At 43.3% G+C, this 17,874-nt stretch overlaps 1 protein-coding gene across 1 annotated transcript in view; it reads left to right on the top strand.

Moving 5' to 3' along the window:
- Positions 1 to 17,874, top strand: part of ADGRG4 (adhesion G protein-coupled receptor G4) — a gene marked incomplete at its 3' end in the record, with an annotated part of 56,618 nt that overhangs the window by 22,824 nt on the left and 15,920 nt on the right. The window contains exon 3 of the mRNA XM_082717957.1: positions 11,044 to 16,834. Within this exon, the coding sequence (XP_082574083.1) occupies positions 11,044 to 16,834 (5,791 nt within the window). The remainder of the gene's footprint in view (positions 1 to 11,043; positions 16,835 to 17,874) is intronic.

Raw genomic sequence — 17,874 nt, 5'->3', positions numbered from 1 at the left:
GATTTTTTATAGGGTTTTTTTTTTAATAGTTTTAAATAATGCTGTGACAAATATCCTTGTACATACATCTTGGTATATGTGGGTTTGCTTTTTCATAGGACACGTTTGTAAGAGTAGAATTTCAAGGCAAAAGATAGAAGTTTTACAATTTAAACTGTCACCACTTTTACTAGTTTATTACTTTATTCATTAAAATGGATTTATTTTTAAAGTAAAAGTAGTAGATAGGCTGGTAAAAATTTGAACAATGCACAAAGATAGAAATTAAAAGTAAAAGCCTCCTTTCTCATCAATATTGCCCTTACCCTAAGTCCTCTCCCTAAAAGTGACGATTTTTAACAATTTCTTACTTATCTTTGCAGGAACAACTGAAAACTTGGGTTTACGTGAATATAGTCTTTGTTTTTCTTTTTCAAAGTTAGGATCATCATTATATGCTCATAGTCTTCATCTTCTTTTATCCATTTAGTTATATATTTTGGAGGCACTCCCATATCAGAAAATAAAGAATATAGAGCTGCCTGCTTATGGGGGAGGGGGATGCTGATTAGTACGACAGAGTAGGGATCTCCTATAATTTATTCATTGAGCTCCCTTTGAAGGACTTTTAAGCTGTTTCCAGGTTTTAGCCATGACAAAAGTCTGTCGTATTTTGAAAAGGAATGGATGGTGACAGGAAATTCTTGAAGTGACCATTAGGGACAGAACACAAGCTCAAATTCCTCTCCAAGTATGTTTAGCATAATTGCTTCATGTTAGCCCAGACACATGGCCCAACAAAGGATTTGTTCGGACTTGAGGATGTAAGAAGATGAAGAGTCTTCCCAAAGATATGCAGATGAAATGACTCCTAGATACGTACTGGAGAAATCACCTTTGGAAAGAATGAAATTACATGAGCTGAGTCCACCCTGGGAAATCCGGACTGTATCAAAACCCAGGGTCCCTGTATCTGTGGAGGTATTGAGTTGCTAAGAGGTATTAATTGATCTCGTGTTCCAGTGACTTTGAATCACTTTATAAATTAACCATTCTTCGAATATGCAGAAATTGAGTATATAGTTTATGCACTTTCTAAGACCTTTGTTTGGCCCACTAGGAAGCCCTCTAAGCAATTGTCAGCTCTGATAGGAAAGGTTCCATGGTCATGGGCTCTATTAGCTAAAAGGCAATTTGGTTTGGCCCTTGTGTATCAATTCTCTGTGCTATCCTTGTTTTTATCACAAAAGATAAGCAAGAGCTGTTTGTAGTTTGCTCAAACCTTCTTATTTGTATTCCCATGCACAGAGTGACATTCTCCTATAGATTCAGAGATGGAAGCTCTAGCCCTATCTCAGAATTCATTTTTCATGTCCTTGCCTGGAAACTGAACACAGACACCATTTTGAAAAAAAATATATATATATATATATACATATATATATATATATATTTTCATCATCTTAAAGATACTCGTTTCATATTTTTTCTACCCCACAGGCAGATCTGTCTGTGGCAGTTCCTGGTCACTATTATCTCACAAATCTAATAAACACACTCATGATTGAAAGAAAAAAAACAGATGCAATATGTAGGCTAGAAAAACACAAAGATTTAATATGAGGTGATATACCCAAATTACAGGCAGAATTTGGTACCTTAGCAAATGTTCTATTTAATATTCTCTTGGCAGGTACATCTGCAACAAAATGCCTCATAAATATTCAGCGACTCTATACCTCTGTTCTCCAGCTCCCAATGATTACAATAATACAATTTTGTCTAGAGTGAAGGAGCAAATGGCAATTAAGCCCACAGGCCGCTGTGAATTAGCATGGATTATCCCCACTTTAAACTACAGAGATAGCAAAGCTCATGCAAATCAATTGTGCAAATGATCACTTGTTCATAAACGGGAACAGAATGAATGTGGCAAAACACGTTTGCAAGCCCTTCAACGATGGAGGCCTGACTCCATGGTTTCTGTGGTCCCTCCAGTAGGGATGGACATTCGGTTATCACTCAGCTACGTGCATGACGTGGGTTTTTGCATTTGCCTTTTTTTAATTGTGAGAATTGTAGATTCATATGTGGCTGGAGATCCCTTGTACAATTTGCGCAGTTTCCCCCAAGACTAACATCTCACAAAGTTGTTGGTATAATGACCAGAATATTGATGTTGATACAATTCACTAATCTTATTCAGATTTCCCTAGTTCTACTTGGACTCGTGTGTGTGTGTGTGTATTGAGTTCTATATAATTCTATCACCTGTGTCGATTTGTGCATCTACCAACATGGTCAAGGTAGTGGACACTTTCAGTATCTCAGGGTCCTCACTTACCTCCCTCACTTACCTCCCTCCTGTCCTTTCTCTCCACCTCCCTCGGCTCTCCACATCCCTAACCCTTGACAACCACTAATCTGTCTGCCGTTTGTAGGAGTCTGTCATTTTCAAAAATGTTAGTAAATGAAATCAGATGGTAGGTAACCTTTTGGCATTGAACTTTTTTCACTCAGCGTCATTCCCCCCTTGAGATCTGCCCAGCTTATATGTATCCATAGTTTTTCCTTTTCCATTGTGGAGCAAGCTTCCATGGTATGGATGCACCACAGTGTGCTTAAACATTCACCTGATGAAAGACATTTGGACTGATTCCAGTTTTTGCCTGTAGCCACTCCCTCCCCCTAAAAACACCCACACCCTGTTATGAGTCTCTGTGTATAGGATTTTGTGTAAACACAAATTTTCATTTCTCCAGGATAAATGCCCAGGAGTGCCATTGCTGAGCTGTATGGTAGTTGCCCATTTACTTTTATTTTTTTAAACTTTATGTTTTAGATTTCTAAAGATTTTATTTATTTATTTATTTATTTGACACAGAGACACACCGAGAGAGGGAACACAAGCAGGGGGAGTTGGAGAGGGAGAAGCAGGCTCCCTGCTGAGCAGGGAGCTCAATTCGGGGCTTGATCCCAGGACTCTGGGACCATGACCTGAGCAGAAGGCAGATGCTTAACCGACTGAGTCACCCAGGCACCGCACCCACTTAGTTTTGCACAAAATTTTCAGGCTGTTTTCCAAAGTGGCTGTACCTTCTTAATATTTCCACCAGCAATGGATGAGTGATCCAGTGTCTCCCATCCTTGCCAGCATTTGGTGTTGCCACTACTTTTTGTTTTAGCCATTCTGTTAAGTGTGTAGTGCGGTTTCATTATGGTTTTCATTGGCATCTCCCTGGTACCTAATGACATTGGACGTCCTTTTCTATGATTATTTGCCATTTATACAACCTCTTCAGTGAACTCTTCGTGTCTTTTGCCCATTTTTAAAAAGATTTTATTTATTTATTATAGAGAGAGAGAGAGAGCACAAGCAGGGGGAGTGGAAGAGAGAGAAATAGACTCCCCACTGAGCAGGGAGCCTGTTGTGGGGCTCCATCCCAGGACTCAGGAGCAGGACCTGAGCCGAAGGCAGATGCTTAACCTACTGAGCCACCCAGGTGCTCCACCTACGTTTTTTAAATTTACATTCGTTTTACTGTTGAGTCTTGAGAAGTCTTTATATATTCTAGTCCTTAGTTGGATATATGTTTTGCAAATATTCTCTCCTAGTTTACAGATTGCTCTTAAAAAGCCTTTTCACATGGGCTTTCATTGAGCAAAAGCTTTTAGTTTTGGTGAAGTTGAATTTATCAATTTTTCTTTTGGTGTCAAGTCGAAGAACACTTTGTTTAGTGCTAATTTTGTACCCTCTAACCTCGCTGAACTCACTTCTAAGTTTCAGATTTTTTTTTTAAGATTACTTGGGATTTTCTACATGGACAATCATGTCATCTGCAATGCTTAAGATTTTTAAAAAATTTTTTTATTAAATAAACTCTGCCCTCAATATGGGACTCAAACTCACAATCCTGAGATCAAGAGTTGCATGCTCTACTGACTGAGCCTGCCCAGGGCCATTGCACTGTCTTTTATTTCTTTTTCTTTCCTTACTGGAATGCCTCTGACTTGCAGTACTATGTTGACTAAAAGTGGTTAGAGTGGACATTCTTGCTTTGCTTCCTGTCTTAGAGGGAAGACATTCAGTCTTTCACCATTATGGTTGATTTTATGGGTTTTATTAAAAGAACTATTTATTTATTTATTTGAGAGAGAGAGGGGGGAGAGATCATGTGCACAAGTGAGGGGAGGGGAAGAGGGAGAGGGAGCGAGAACCTCTCAAGCAGATTCCCCGCTGAGTTCAGAGCCTGACGTAGGGCTCAATCGCCCGACCCTGACATCGTGATGTGAGCCAAAATCAAGAATCAGCCTAGCTGATGGAGCCACCCACGCCCCGCCCCACCTCCCGTTGATGTTAAATGGAGGTTTCTTGGTGATGTTCTTTTTTTTTTTTTTTAAGATTTTATTTATTTATTTGACAGAGAGAGAGAGATCACAAGTAGGCAGAGTGCCAGGGAGAGAGAGGGGGGGATGCAGGCTCCCTGCTCAGCAGAGAGCTCAATTCAGGACTCGATCCCAGGACCCTGAGATCATGACCTGAGCCAAAGGCAGATGCTTAACCCACTGAGCCACCCAGACACTCCTCATCTAAGCAAAACTTATAAAGAATTTTATAATAGTAAATTTGGGGCACCAGGGTGGTTCAATTAGTTAAACATCTGCCTTTGGTTTAGTTCATGAGCCTGCTTCTCCTTATCCCTCTGCCTCTCCCTCTACTTTATGTTCTCCTGCTCTTGCTCTCTCTTAAATAAATAAGTAAGTAAGTAAATAAATAAATAAATAACATCTTTATATAATACTAAATGCTTATGTTTAATGGCATCTATTATATTTAATTAGATATCACATTAAAAGAAGTACATTTTATTTTTTTAAGATTTTTTTTTTTACTTATTCATCTGACAGAGAGAGAGAGAGACTGACAGAGAGAGCCCAGGGAGGGGGAGAGGCAGAGGGAGAGGGAGAAGCAGACTCTCTGCTGAGCAGCTTAACCTCCTAAGCCACCCAGGTGCCCCTCTTGTTCTTTATCAAATTGACATAAATACCCTCGGTTTCCAACTTGCCAAGGGATTTTATCATGAAGGTACATCGGATTTTGTCAAATGCTTTTTCCATATCAATTGAATGTGTTTCCTAACCCATCGTAATTAATTGCCAGACTTGGGGTTTGAAAGAATCTTTAATTCCTATAAGTCTTGGTTAAAAAGTACAGACATTTGATTGGATTGACTTTTTTTTTTTTTAAAGATTTTATTTATTTATTTGACAGAGAGAGATCACAAGTAGGCAGAGAGGCAGGCAGAGAGAGAGAGAGGAGGAAGCAGGCTCCCTGCTGAGCAGAGAGCCCGATGCGGGACTCGATCCCAGGACCCTGAGATCATGACCTGAGCCGAAGGCAGCGGCTTAACCCACTGAGCCACCCAGGCGCCCCTTGGATTGACTTTATTTGGGATATGGATGATTCTTTAAGGCAGATGTTGTCTCAGGGCATGGCTGTAATTTGGGATCCCCATTGGGTTTTGATGCCCAGGCTTGCAAGGGAATCTTCACATTTTAGTTTAGCACAGTGATACTCTTTTCTATGGTTTATGTCGTGTAGTTTTGGGTGATTGCTTATTCTTGAGCTGTTCAGCACTTGCAGAACTTGGCTTTTATTATCTAAGTTTTTCTTTCTTTCTTTTTTTTTTTTTTAAGGAAGAGTCTCTTCTTTCTCCTAGGTTTGTGGTGGTTCTATATAAATTGAGGGCATGCCCTTATGGGTGCTAGAAAATTAAAACTCTGACACACAATGTCTTACTTCTCTACATGTTTCATCTGTGGAAATCTCATCCTGTCAGCACTGTACCTCTCTGTGCCTAGTCTCTAAAGGAAGGGATTGAACACAATTGCCAAGAGTTAGTTCTATGATTCTGTGATTTTAATTAAGGAAGACTGGAGTCTTTGTGAATAAAGACATTAGAGGAGGGGCGCCTGGGTGGCTCAGTTGGTTAAGCCTCTGCCTTCAGCTCAGGTCATGATTCCAGGGTCTTGGGATCGAGCCCCGCATTCGGCTTCTTGCTCAGTGGGGAGTCTGCTTCTCCCTCTCCCTCTGCCTGCTGCTCTGCTTACTTGTGCTCTCTATCTCTCTGCCAAGTAAACAAAATCATAAAAATAAAAGACATTAGAGGAGAAATTTGGTACACCAATCCCTCTGGAGAAAACCTCTCATCTGAAAGATTCAATGGGAGGGCTGTTGAAATAGAGAAATCCAGGCTTTGGGTTCAAGTGAGGCAATGTAAATTGCACTATTTTCTAAGGGATACCTGGTACTTAAACTGTTACCTGCTTGGCAATTTTTGTTCAACTCATTTGTTTTTTCTTTTCTAAGTATTTTTTAAGATTTTATTTTGGGGGGTACCAGGATGGCTCAGTGGGTTAAGCCTCTGCCTTTGGCTCAGGTCATGATCTCAGGGTCCTGGGATCGAGCCCCACATCAGGCTCCCTGCTGAGCAGGGAGCCTGCTTCTGCCTCTCTTTCTGCTTGCCTCTCTGCCCTACTTGTGATCTCTCTCTCTGTGTCAAATAAATTTAAAAAAAAATTATGTTTTAAAAAATTTTGTTTATTTATTTATTTTACAGAGAGAGAGAGAGAGAGATAGAGAGAGAGAGAGAGAGAAGGAGGGAGGAGGGGACCAGGGGAGGGAGAGGGAGAAGGAGAGAATCTCAAGCAGACTCCTTGCTGAGTGCAGAACCTGATGAGAGGCTGACTCTCATGACCCTGAGATCATGACCTGAGCTAAAACCAAGGGTTGTATACTTAATGAACTGAGCCACCCAGGGGTCCCTTAAGACTTTTTAAAAAATAATCTCTACACCCAATGTAGGGCTCAAACTCACAACCCCGAAATGAGGAATCCCATGCTACACTGACTGAGCCAGCCAGGCATCCCCCTCCTTTCCTAAGTTTTATGCGTCTTTTTCTTTCTTTCTTTCTTTTTTAAAGATTTTATTTATTTATTTGACAGATAGAGATCACAAGTAGACAGAGAAGCAGGCAGAGAGAGAGGAAGGGAAGCAGGCACCTTGCTGAGCAGAGAGCCCGATGTGGGGCTCGATCCCAGGACCCTGGGATCATGACCTGACCCGCAGGCAGCGGGTCAGCTTTAACCCACTGAGCCACCCAGTCGCCCCTTATGCGTCTTTTTCAAATGCTTACTGGAAGCATTTACAATTACTTACAATTAATATCTATAGTTTCAGCCATCTTTAGGTACAAATACCATACCTAACTCCCAGCCTCTGTGTTCTGAATTTCTCATTACCCATTAAGACTCCTGGAACAGTGCTCTTTGAATATTGTATCAAAGAAGATGGACTTCTGTGGTATTCGGTATTTTATCGTTTTCCTAAAAAGTGAGTGCAGCTCCATCATGAATCACTTGTAAAAGAGCGAGAATTAGTGTATTCTTGGAGAGTGATTCAGGAGCTGGGACGCCACACTCCTCAAGTGTGGTATAAGTGACCCTTTAAAAAATTTGCAAAGCCAGTCGGCTGTGGTAAAGCCTTCTGCAAAAATGGAAACCAAAATCCTGGCTATTCTCCCTCTACTTGTAGTTATGGACACATTTGAAGGCAGAAGTCTTGACATAAATGTTGTGCTGCAGAAGTATAGCAGTTTCTTGGTAAAGCCTAGCAGAATGTGTTCTCTGATCATTGAAATGATGCTGTAAAATTAAGTGGGAGAGTACTTCTACTAACTCTGACTTTTCCCTTTTCATGCGTGTGTTGTGACTTCATACGTGTGTGACTTTTGTCAACTCTGTCTATACAGTCAGTTGCAGGCTTCTGAGTGTCATTCATCCCACTTCATAATGACCACAAAATCCTAAAGAACATCCTACACACATCTCAGAATTTCTATCTATGCAAATTAAAAGCAATTTGAATGCTCAAGACAGTGAAACAAGTTAGTAGATTGTCTACCACCATAATTATTTCTACATCATAAGTAATATGCTTCCCAGGTGGATAAATTCAAAATGCTAATTTCCCAATGGTAAATATGCATGATTTCATTCTGGGTGATCTGAACTGGAGAAAAATTATGACTCAGTCTTGAATTTTACTATGTGCCATTTTCGCTTGGATGTTCCATCACCCTAAGTTCCACTTATCCAAGTCAGAAGTGCATATTTTTCTTTGGAAAGAGGCCACCTTCCCAATTTCCCTATTTCCTATTATCAACCTTCTCCAAGTAGCCCAAAAGCAAAATTTGCGTCCTCTGAGATTTCTTTGTCTTCTTCATCTTGTAAGCTTCTTTGTTACCATAACCTGTTGCTTCTTCCTTTAGGAATCCCCCACACTACTCTTCTTTCATTCCAAGTCCTCGTCATCCCCTTATTCTGTCAGCCTGCAAATTTTGCGGGACATCTCCCATGTGCCAGGCCCTGCGCATACGGCGTAGTGAGGAGGACAGCCGGGAATAAGCACGCACTGATATAAACCTGCAGCAGTGACAACTACTCTGAAGAAGAGGTGTGGGGTGTCCCAACAGCCTAGAATAGATTGGTTTGACCTAGTCATGGAAGCTAAGGAAGGTAGCAGCCTCCTTGAGGAAGCAATGCATGAGCTGAACTCTGAAGGATGAGAAGTTAATCAGATCAAGAGAGATGGGAAGCACACTCCCAGTACAGGTAACAGGGAGGTAGTGTTCCTGTGGTGGGCAAGAGAACATCAAGTATTGGAGGATTAAAATAAGACTGGTGGGATGGAGTCCAAGAAACAAGAGAGAAAGCTTCTCACACAGAGTGAGGCTGGACAGGTTGGGTAGGGAGCAAACTGCGCATAGCTTTATAAGCTCTATTAAGAAACACACTTTTTTTTTAATCCTAGGAGTAATGGAAGGGCACTAAAGGGAGCTAAGTTTGTGTGTGTGTGTGTGTGTGTGTGTGTGTGTGTGTGTGTGTGAGAGAGAGAGAGAGAGAGAGAGAAAGAGAGAGAGAGAGAAAGAGAGAAAGAGACGTGATCAAATTAGTATTTCAAAAAGATCATCCTGATGGAACTATGGAACAGATTGCAGGGGGCCAAGAGTAAAGGCAGAGGGTTCAGTTGGGAGGCTATTGCAGAGTTTAGGTGAAGAGACTGATGGTGGTTTGGTGAGGGTGGTAAGTGATCAAGATGGAGAGAAACAGAGTCAAGAGCTATTTGGGAGATAAGAGTCATAGAGCAAAATTATGGGTTGGCTATGGCAGGTGAGAGAGAAATGGAAGGAGACCAAGGGAGAGGGTTTTGGCTTGCATAATTGAATGTATGATCATGCCATTCACTGAGAGAGTACTGAGAGGACCCAGTTTGGAGAGAAGACAATGTGTTCAAATTGAGGCATATGATAGAGTTTGAGGGGTTAATGAGATATCCAAGAGATGTCAAGTAAGCAGTTGTGGAGTTCAGAATAGAGATCTGGTCTAGAGATATAGCTTTGACTTTCATTTGTGTGCAGGTGTAAACTCGAATATGGAGGTGTATGGAGGAACCACAGGGTAAGGAGAGAAGAGGTGCTGGGACCAAGGCTTGAAGAACTCTATTACTTAGTGACTGGATTAAATAGGATGGATCTGCAAAGGACATAGAATAGGAGTGCCTGGAGGGTTAGGAGAAAGCGCAAGAACATGTTATGTCATGGAAATCAATGAAAAGAGCATTTTAAGAAGGACAGAATGGTCGACATTATCAGAAGCTGTTGAGAGATCAAGTAAGATGAAGACTTGAGAAGTATGTGTTCTCAGGGAGGCCATTGGTGGCCTTAGTGGGTGCTGTGCAGAGGAATGAATACAAAACCCAGACTAATGTGGGCTAAAGAATGGGGCTGAGGAGGGTGGAGAGAGTCAGGATAGATAACCTTTCTTAAAGTGATGTGATGGGGAGGAGGGAGATAGGGCAGTACCTGCAGAGAGATGTGAGGCTTTTATTTTTATGTTGGAAGAGATTGGAAGATATTTTAAATCAGGAAGGAAATTCTCCTTAGGGAAAGGAGAGATAACTTCTGATGAGGGCTAAGTGAGGTGGTGCTGAGTTTCTGATCAGTTATCTTTTTCTATGAAGGAAGGGGCACAGGTACTTAATAAACATGTGGGGGCAGAGTTCGATAATGAAGAAGGTTTTATTTTACGTATTTATTTTTTTAACATTTTATTTATTTATTTGACGAAAGAGAGAGAGAGCACAAACAGGGGAAGGGGCAGCGGGAGAGGGAGAAGCAGGCTCTCCACTGAGCAGAGAGCCCAATGCAGGACTCAATCCCAAGACCCTGGGATCTTGACCTGAGTCAAAGGCAGATGCTTAACCGACTGAGCCACCCAAGCTCCCAGTGAGGAAGGTTTTAAATAGTTACTGCACAGAACAGTAGCAAAATTGACCAGCGTAAAGTAGACTGAGCAGTGTGAAAGGCTTATTTGGGTTTGGTGATGATGAATTGATAGAAGTACTAGTTCATCCCCTTGTGTGACCAGTCCAGCAGTACTTGACTGCTCATATGCAGGTACGGAGGTGATGGAGAGTTGTGCTGGCCCAGAGTTGGTGGGAATGAAAAGTTTCCTAGCTTTCATTGTCTTTCTGTTCCTACCCATCCTGTATATGAAATTCTTTTTTTTTTTTTTTTTTTTTGAGAAAGAGAGAGAGAGGAAGCAAGTATACCAGCGGGGTTGGGAAGGGGCAGAGGAGAGAGAGAGAGAGAATCTTAAGCAGGCTCTATGAATAGCACTGAGCCCAATGTGGGGCTCGATCTCATGACCATGAGATCATGAACTGAGCTGAAATCAAGAGTTGGACACAACCAACTGAGCCACCCAGGCAACCCTGAAATTGATGTCCTTCTATTTGTTACATAATGAAGGCATTTTGAGAACCATATAGAGATTTTAGAAAGTAGAAAATCATCTTAAGAAAAACCAAGTAATCAAGTGGCTTGATTATATCTGATACTTATCTCCTCTTAAAAACATGAGAAAAAATTATAGAGCTCTAACAGAATTGTCTCTGATTTCTAAAGCCAAATCCAAAGTAACACATGCTTTCTGATTTTCAGTTGTTTCTGAAAATATAACAATTCAAGAAATGAGCACAACTCTTCCACAACAAATAGATTTGACAACTCCATCCCAAGTTACTGGACTAAAACCACAAGAGACAATATATTCTTCTACAGTGACGTTTAAAAGCATGCCTGTGTTTGCAACTGATTATACAACCATAGCATATTCCAATACAACATCTCCACCTCTGAAAATAATGACTGTACCAAAATTTTTAAAGACACCCATAGCTGAGACAACCAGATTCAAGGCGCACATTTTGTCTACTTCAGCAGCTGTCCCTCTGCCTACCAAGAGCACCTCCATAGGCACTACTAACAATTCCATGAAAATAACTAAGTCTCCATCTTCAGAGAGCATAAGGACAACAAAAGTGGCTGAACCCATTGCTACTGAGACTTTCCATCCAACTACAGCTACGAATTTTCTATACACTTCTGGACTGACCAAGAATTCAATTATATCCAAAACTTCAGTGACTGGATCTCAGTCAACCATTATGAAGACAACACCTTCATTCTCCTCTGCTGAGTCAAAACCCGTATCTACAATATCTTGGCCCAAACATGAATCCCCAGGTATTGATGTACTTTCAATCTCCACAGCTAGCCAGGAACTTCTTGCCTCTACAGCTGGTGGAACAGTACCTTGGTGTTCAGTGGAAGAGACTTCAGCTACAACTACTCACGTTGGGACTGCATCGACATTCCCACCCAAGTCTGTGCTCAACTCCACGGTTGCTCCAGTGGATTCCGTATTTCCTAGAAATCAGACAGCACCCACGTTGGCAACAACTGACATGGAAATAGCATCTCCAGCATCAAAAATTCTCCCAACTAGGCCTACTGAGGTGATGCCTATGCTCACGGCTGAAACAGAATTGACATCAACAAATTTCCAGGACGTCTCTTCACCCAGAATGGAGGATCTAGTCTCTACCTCCATACCAAAAAGGGCCTCTTCTGTGGCCCTTTCTTTCAGGACATCCTCCCCATTCGCCGGAGCTCAGAGTGCACAGCCAGTTGACACTGAGACTACACATACAGCCTTGACTCTTGGGGTCACACTTGCACCAGTGGTGGCTGACACTCTTCTTCCCCCCATAACACCTGGGCCAGTATATACCCACAACACACCCACAGGTGGCGGAAACATGCTTCTTTTGAATTCCACTAGGTCAACTTCCACGTTTAAGGCATCTGAGTCTGGTCCCACATGGATAACTCATGATGGTGCCCATCTGTTCTCTACCAATGAAACCACGTGGACTCGCAGGCCAGACCAGACCCTGCAGACATCAGCCTTCTACGAGAGCGATTCTAATGCAGGGCATTCATCCCCTACTAGTATTGCTAGTATCCTACCAGAAGGCCCCTCAAAAAGCGAGGCTGCCACAATCACTGATGCTAGTATTATTGCTGGTGCTAGTACAGACAGATACACGACAGCTCTATCCACGCTGATGACTTCATGGTTTGTTAATCTTTCCACAGTTTCGGGAATGACATCTATAACCAAATTGCCTGAGTTTAAACTTAACACCTTACGACTAAAAACTACGTCTCTGCCCACAGCAGGTGAAAGCAAGCCTCTTTCAACACCGAGGGAGACATTTGTTCCACCAGTAGATATAATATCTACCCTTGCTAACACTGAACCAAATGTCTCTACTGAGGAGAGCACTTCTGAGACCACGCTAACAGAGACAAATGCTACAGTTGCATTTGGAGAGACAACCCTTGTACCAGAGTCTGCAACAATACAAGGATGTAATGGTCCTGCGACAAGGACAGAAACAACTTCCCGTTATCTTGAGGGAAAATCAACTATAGCAGTGACAACTGAGCTTTCCCCATTTGCAACAAGGCTGGAAGCAGCAGATGAATCTGCACAAATGGTAACAGCTTCTGTCACCGTTTCCCCTTTTCCTGACGTAGAAAAGTTGACCACCCCGTTGGATACTAAAACTGCAACCACTGAGGTGAGAGGAAGTTGGCTTTCCACAAAATCGTTGAAAACCACACATAAGAGCCCATATGATGGAACCACAGAAATCTTTAATTCCGTCCACACCCACAAAGCATGTTGGACTTCAGAAACTCCACCTGAGGGAAATCCAACTCTATCTCCCATTTCTGGAAGCACACAGACATTCCCTGAGCCCCTGGGCGCTTCTACCACAAGGATATTGGGGACCAGTTTTGCTACTGTCCCTACAGCTATGTCCTTGTCTGCTGGCATCTTACCTCCACAGCCTACTGCTACCCGTTCCTCAGCAGCCCCTGTCCCATCAGTTATGGTGACCACAACCTCAGCGTCACCATTGGATCAGACTGCTTCAACAACCAGCGATCCTGTGCCTACCCACAGACAGTCAATTCCCACCACTTCAGAAGCCACAGCGTTCTCTGTCAGGATGACACCCATGACAGTTCCCTCTCTGACAGAGACTCCAGTCCCCTCATGGAGACATCCCACTCCTGTGGCAACTAAGGCTGAGACCACCTTTCTCTTCACCTCAGCTGACACAGTAACCCCATTTACACCCACTCTTGTCTGCTCTAAATCTCTTCCGGACAACATTCCTGTTGTGTCCCCTACCCATGTGACCTCAACTATGTTTACACCAGTAGCAGCCCACCCCATATCACAAGGGAAGGAGACCTCTACCCATGCTCTCAGCCTTCCGTACACTTTCAGCAACAGTGGGGCTGTTGTTAGCTTGGCTCCTGGCTCCACAGAAACTTCTGTTGTTGATGAGACCATATCTTCACACACCTCTGCCAATAAGCTTACAGTAGATGGTCCCATTTCTCAATCTTCAACAGGTCTTGGAAACACACTGGTCCCCACCCTATTAGTGACTGACGTTTCTGCCTTATCTTCTGACAAAGAGCAGATGACCACACTCCTGGGAAACACCTCGAGAACTATGAAGGTGACAGAAATGTCCCCATCACAGAATCCTTTTGTTTCAGACTCCCAGAGTACTTCATCCTTGAAAACAACAGATACGGGATTTGCTGAGAGCCCAACAATTTCCAGTCACCAAACACATTCACCTTCAGAGCTTCCACTTGCAACTCCACCTGACAGGATTTTAGCTTCTTCTCCCACTTCTGGGACTATACAGACTATACCTACTTCTATCTCAAGTCACACAGTAGATGCTCACATTCCAGAAATGTCTACCAGTCTTGGGAAAACAGCCCTCCCTTCACAATCTCTGACAATTACCAGATTTCTGTCTCCTGAAAAAGAAGGCATCAGTGCCCTTTCAGTATATACACCCAGGACTGAGAAAATGATAGTGAGTGCCACCTCTGTGACTCACCCTTTCTCAAACCACCAGGATACTTCATTTGTAGACACCGTAACTTCCAGGACAACTAGAATGTCCAATCCTGTAAATGTCAACACAACTCTTTCATACTTGCTTTCCCCTAAGACTCCAACTAAGGTGACTTCAGTTGCCTCTCCCATTTCTGAAAGCACACATACCTCCCCTGAGTTCCTGTCTCTTTCCACAACTGGACCATCTAGTGCTGATTTTATAGTCATCTCCACTGATGGGATCACTACAGCCCTGTCTGCTCCAAATGCACCTACGACACTTCATGGGAAAACCTCTGTGGCGACGTTCACTCCTATCTATCAGATGTCCTCACTGCCAGTTAGTATCGCTGCCTTCAGCTCCAAAAGAGTTTCTGACACTCCCACGATACCAATAATGAAATCTTCTAAAACAACACATCCAGATTCTTTGAAAAGTTCTTCAGCCACTTCTGGGCCCATGTCTGAGATGCCCTCAATGTCAGTTAATGGCTCTGCTTTCTTACCTCCAGCTGTTTCTTTTGACACTTCCACAAGAGTTGGACCATTGTCTTCATTATTGTCCTCAACTGCCCCTAGGACTATGACGACCCTAACATTGACACTGGATGTTGCACCTGGGCCTACTTCAAAAAGTGCACCATCTTCTTCTGCTTCCATTACTTCAGGAATGACAGAGGTGTCCTCCAGGATCACACCTACATCCTTTTCCTCTCTGACACAGTCAAATTTTCCCTCTGTGAAAACCATTCCAACCCCTGTTATGGCGGGGATAGCGACTCCATCCATAGGCACCACTGCTCTACGAGTAGAGCTCGGTTCTAGGAACACAGAAGCTATTTCTTCCATTCAAACGACCACATTTTCACCATTTCGATCAACAACTCAACAGTCATCACAAAGAGATGAGACCACAGCTCTGGGCATATTATCTGGGACTATGAATGGATCCTTTACTCCCAGAGGCAGTAGTACAGTAACTGCTCTCACAGATACTTATTCCAGAACTGCTGCCCTTGAAAGTGTGCTTTCATCTACTCCATCAGATAATCTCCATACTTCACTGAATATTCAGGTTTCCCCATCTCTGACGAGCCTTAAGAGCACTTCTGGCCCCACAGAAAGGGTAAAAGCGACCACCTACCTTTCTTCAAGTACAGAAAAGATGACATCCTTGTCAGAAAATGCTTCAGCAGCTGGACTAACAAAAGGAGCCACATCTGTGGATACCCCTGTTTCGCATCCTCCATGGACTCCATCCATTACAATGGCACCTTCGTTGACATCATTTCTTTCTTCACCTCGTAGTACTAAAGCCAAGCTCTCCACTTCAGAGACTTTTTTCCCTCTTACAACCCAAATGGTTGAATTTCCAGTTCTGGGAACAAGGATCACATCTGGTAACACCCAATCTCTGCTTATGACTTCCTGGAACACACCCACAGCTAAAGGTTCTCAATTTCCAATTTCCACCAGTACTCATATATCTACACCCCGTAAGGTGGAAACAGAGACTCCATACCTAGTTCCTGGGTCTTTGTCAACATCCACACCCTCTCAGACTGGTCTTGTGTCTGGAGATGTTACGGCAAAGTCATCAATTTCCATGTCAGGAATTCTTCCTACCTCGAGGATGTCTGACAGCCCTTCATCACCAACATCTTCAAGATCTACTCCTATCACTTTGGCTGACATTAAGCACACACTTGAGAAGACAGCTACACCTATGACTCCTGGGAACACACTCGCATGGACTCCTTCCGGTGCCACTTCAGGATCTGTACTTTCAGAGGCTGCTAGTTCATCCACACTGGCTTGGATTTTACCTGTTCTCCCTCCGGCTTCTCTACCGGCAACTGTATCTGGTACCCCTCACACTGTAACTTCTTCTCCAGTAGAGGTGTCAAAGTCCTCCTTTCTGACTTCTGACACCATGCCAGCGCGCTCATTCACTAACTTTACAACACTACCTATTGCTGCCATAAGCACTGCACTCACCCAAACCACTCTGGAACCTACAGTGAGCAGTATCACTACTGGCTTCCCAGTTTCTCTCCCCATATCTATAAAAATCACAGCTGACGGTGCATATATTTCCAAATCCCCTGAGGCATCTTCCAGAACCTCTGTGGCTGCTAACTCCAGGACCGTGTCTCAACCTCTACCCTTTAGCAGAATGAGTAGGTCGCCTCCTGCTACACACCACACTCTATCTATCAGTTCTGAGCTTCCACCTAGCCCCATGGGAACGTCTGCTTGGAGCAGAATCCCAGCTGCATCAGCGTCCCCTTCTTTAGTTCTTCCTAAGCCCACGCTGGACTCCCTTCCAAATATAACTACCACTACACTTACTGCTACCACAGCTTTATTTCCACTCACATCCACTGGAGTAACACATCCTTCCACAGCGTCTGTGTCTTCACTACTCTCTTCCTCTTCTGAGACAGCCCGGCTGGAGTCCACATCTTCTTTTCTGCTTATGGAAACAGTGACTTCCCTTACTGCCACTGAGTCCATGGGTATGTTCTGCAATAGGAGTCCGCATCGCTAACAGAACGCATGCACATGGGGTTATAGCTCAGTGGTAGAGCATTTGACTGCAGAACGCATGCACAGTGGGTCACGTGTTCTCTAAGGCAGCTATTTCTCTGAAGGCAGAAAAAGATAAGGAATGGTATAGACGTTGCCTCTCTCCTTCAGACAGTGGGTGCAGGGGATACCCTGTCCAAACACAGACTTCTCTAGCCAACTTGCTTCGCTTTGCTTTATTGAAATATAATGTAAATGTATCTTTTCATTCACAGTGACATTTCTTTTCTTTTCTTTAAAGATTTAATTATTCATTTGACAGAGACACAGTGAAAGAGGGAACACAAGCAAGGGGAGTGGGAGAGGGAGAAGCCGGCTTCCTGCGAAGCAGAGAGCCCAATGCAGAGCTCAATCCCAGGACCCCGGGATCATGACCTGAGCCGAAGGCAGACGCTTATTGACTGAGCCACCTAGGCGCCCCTCTTTTTTTTTTTTTTTTAAGATTTTATTTATTTATTTATTTGAGAGAGAGAATGAGAGAGAGCATGAGAGGGGAGAGGTCAGAGGGAGAAGCAGACTCCCCACTGAGCAGGGAGCTGGTTGTGGGACTTGATTCTGGGACTGCGGAATCATGACCAGAGCTGAAGGCAGTCGCTTAACCAACTGAGCCACGCAGGCTCCCTCATGGTGACATTTCTAAACACACTTTTTACCCATTTTGTTCCCGATACTCTGTCTCTGCCAGTGTGAACATGGATCAGGAACTTCTGTCTCTCCCAGTATTGAACTACATGGCCTTAGGTCTGACATGACTACATACCAACAAACACCAGGAGATACTCTAGCCTGTTTGTTTGAATGCCTCGTAGGCCTCAAGTTTCTACATTCTCCACCTCCAGCCGGCTTGGAAAGCTTAGCCATGGCTGGGGAGTGTTTACCTTCCATGTCATACCAATATTGGA

This window comes from Mustela nivalis (assembly GCF_964662115.1).
Source record: "Mustela nivalis genome assembly, chromosome: X".
In the NCBI taxonomy this organism is placed as follows: Eukaryota; Metazoa; Chordata; class Mammalia; order Carnivora; family Mustelidae; genus Mustela; species Mustela nivalis.
This window is presented reverse-complemented; position numbering and strand designations above follow the sequence as displayed.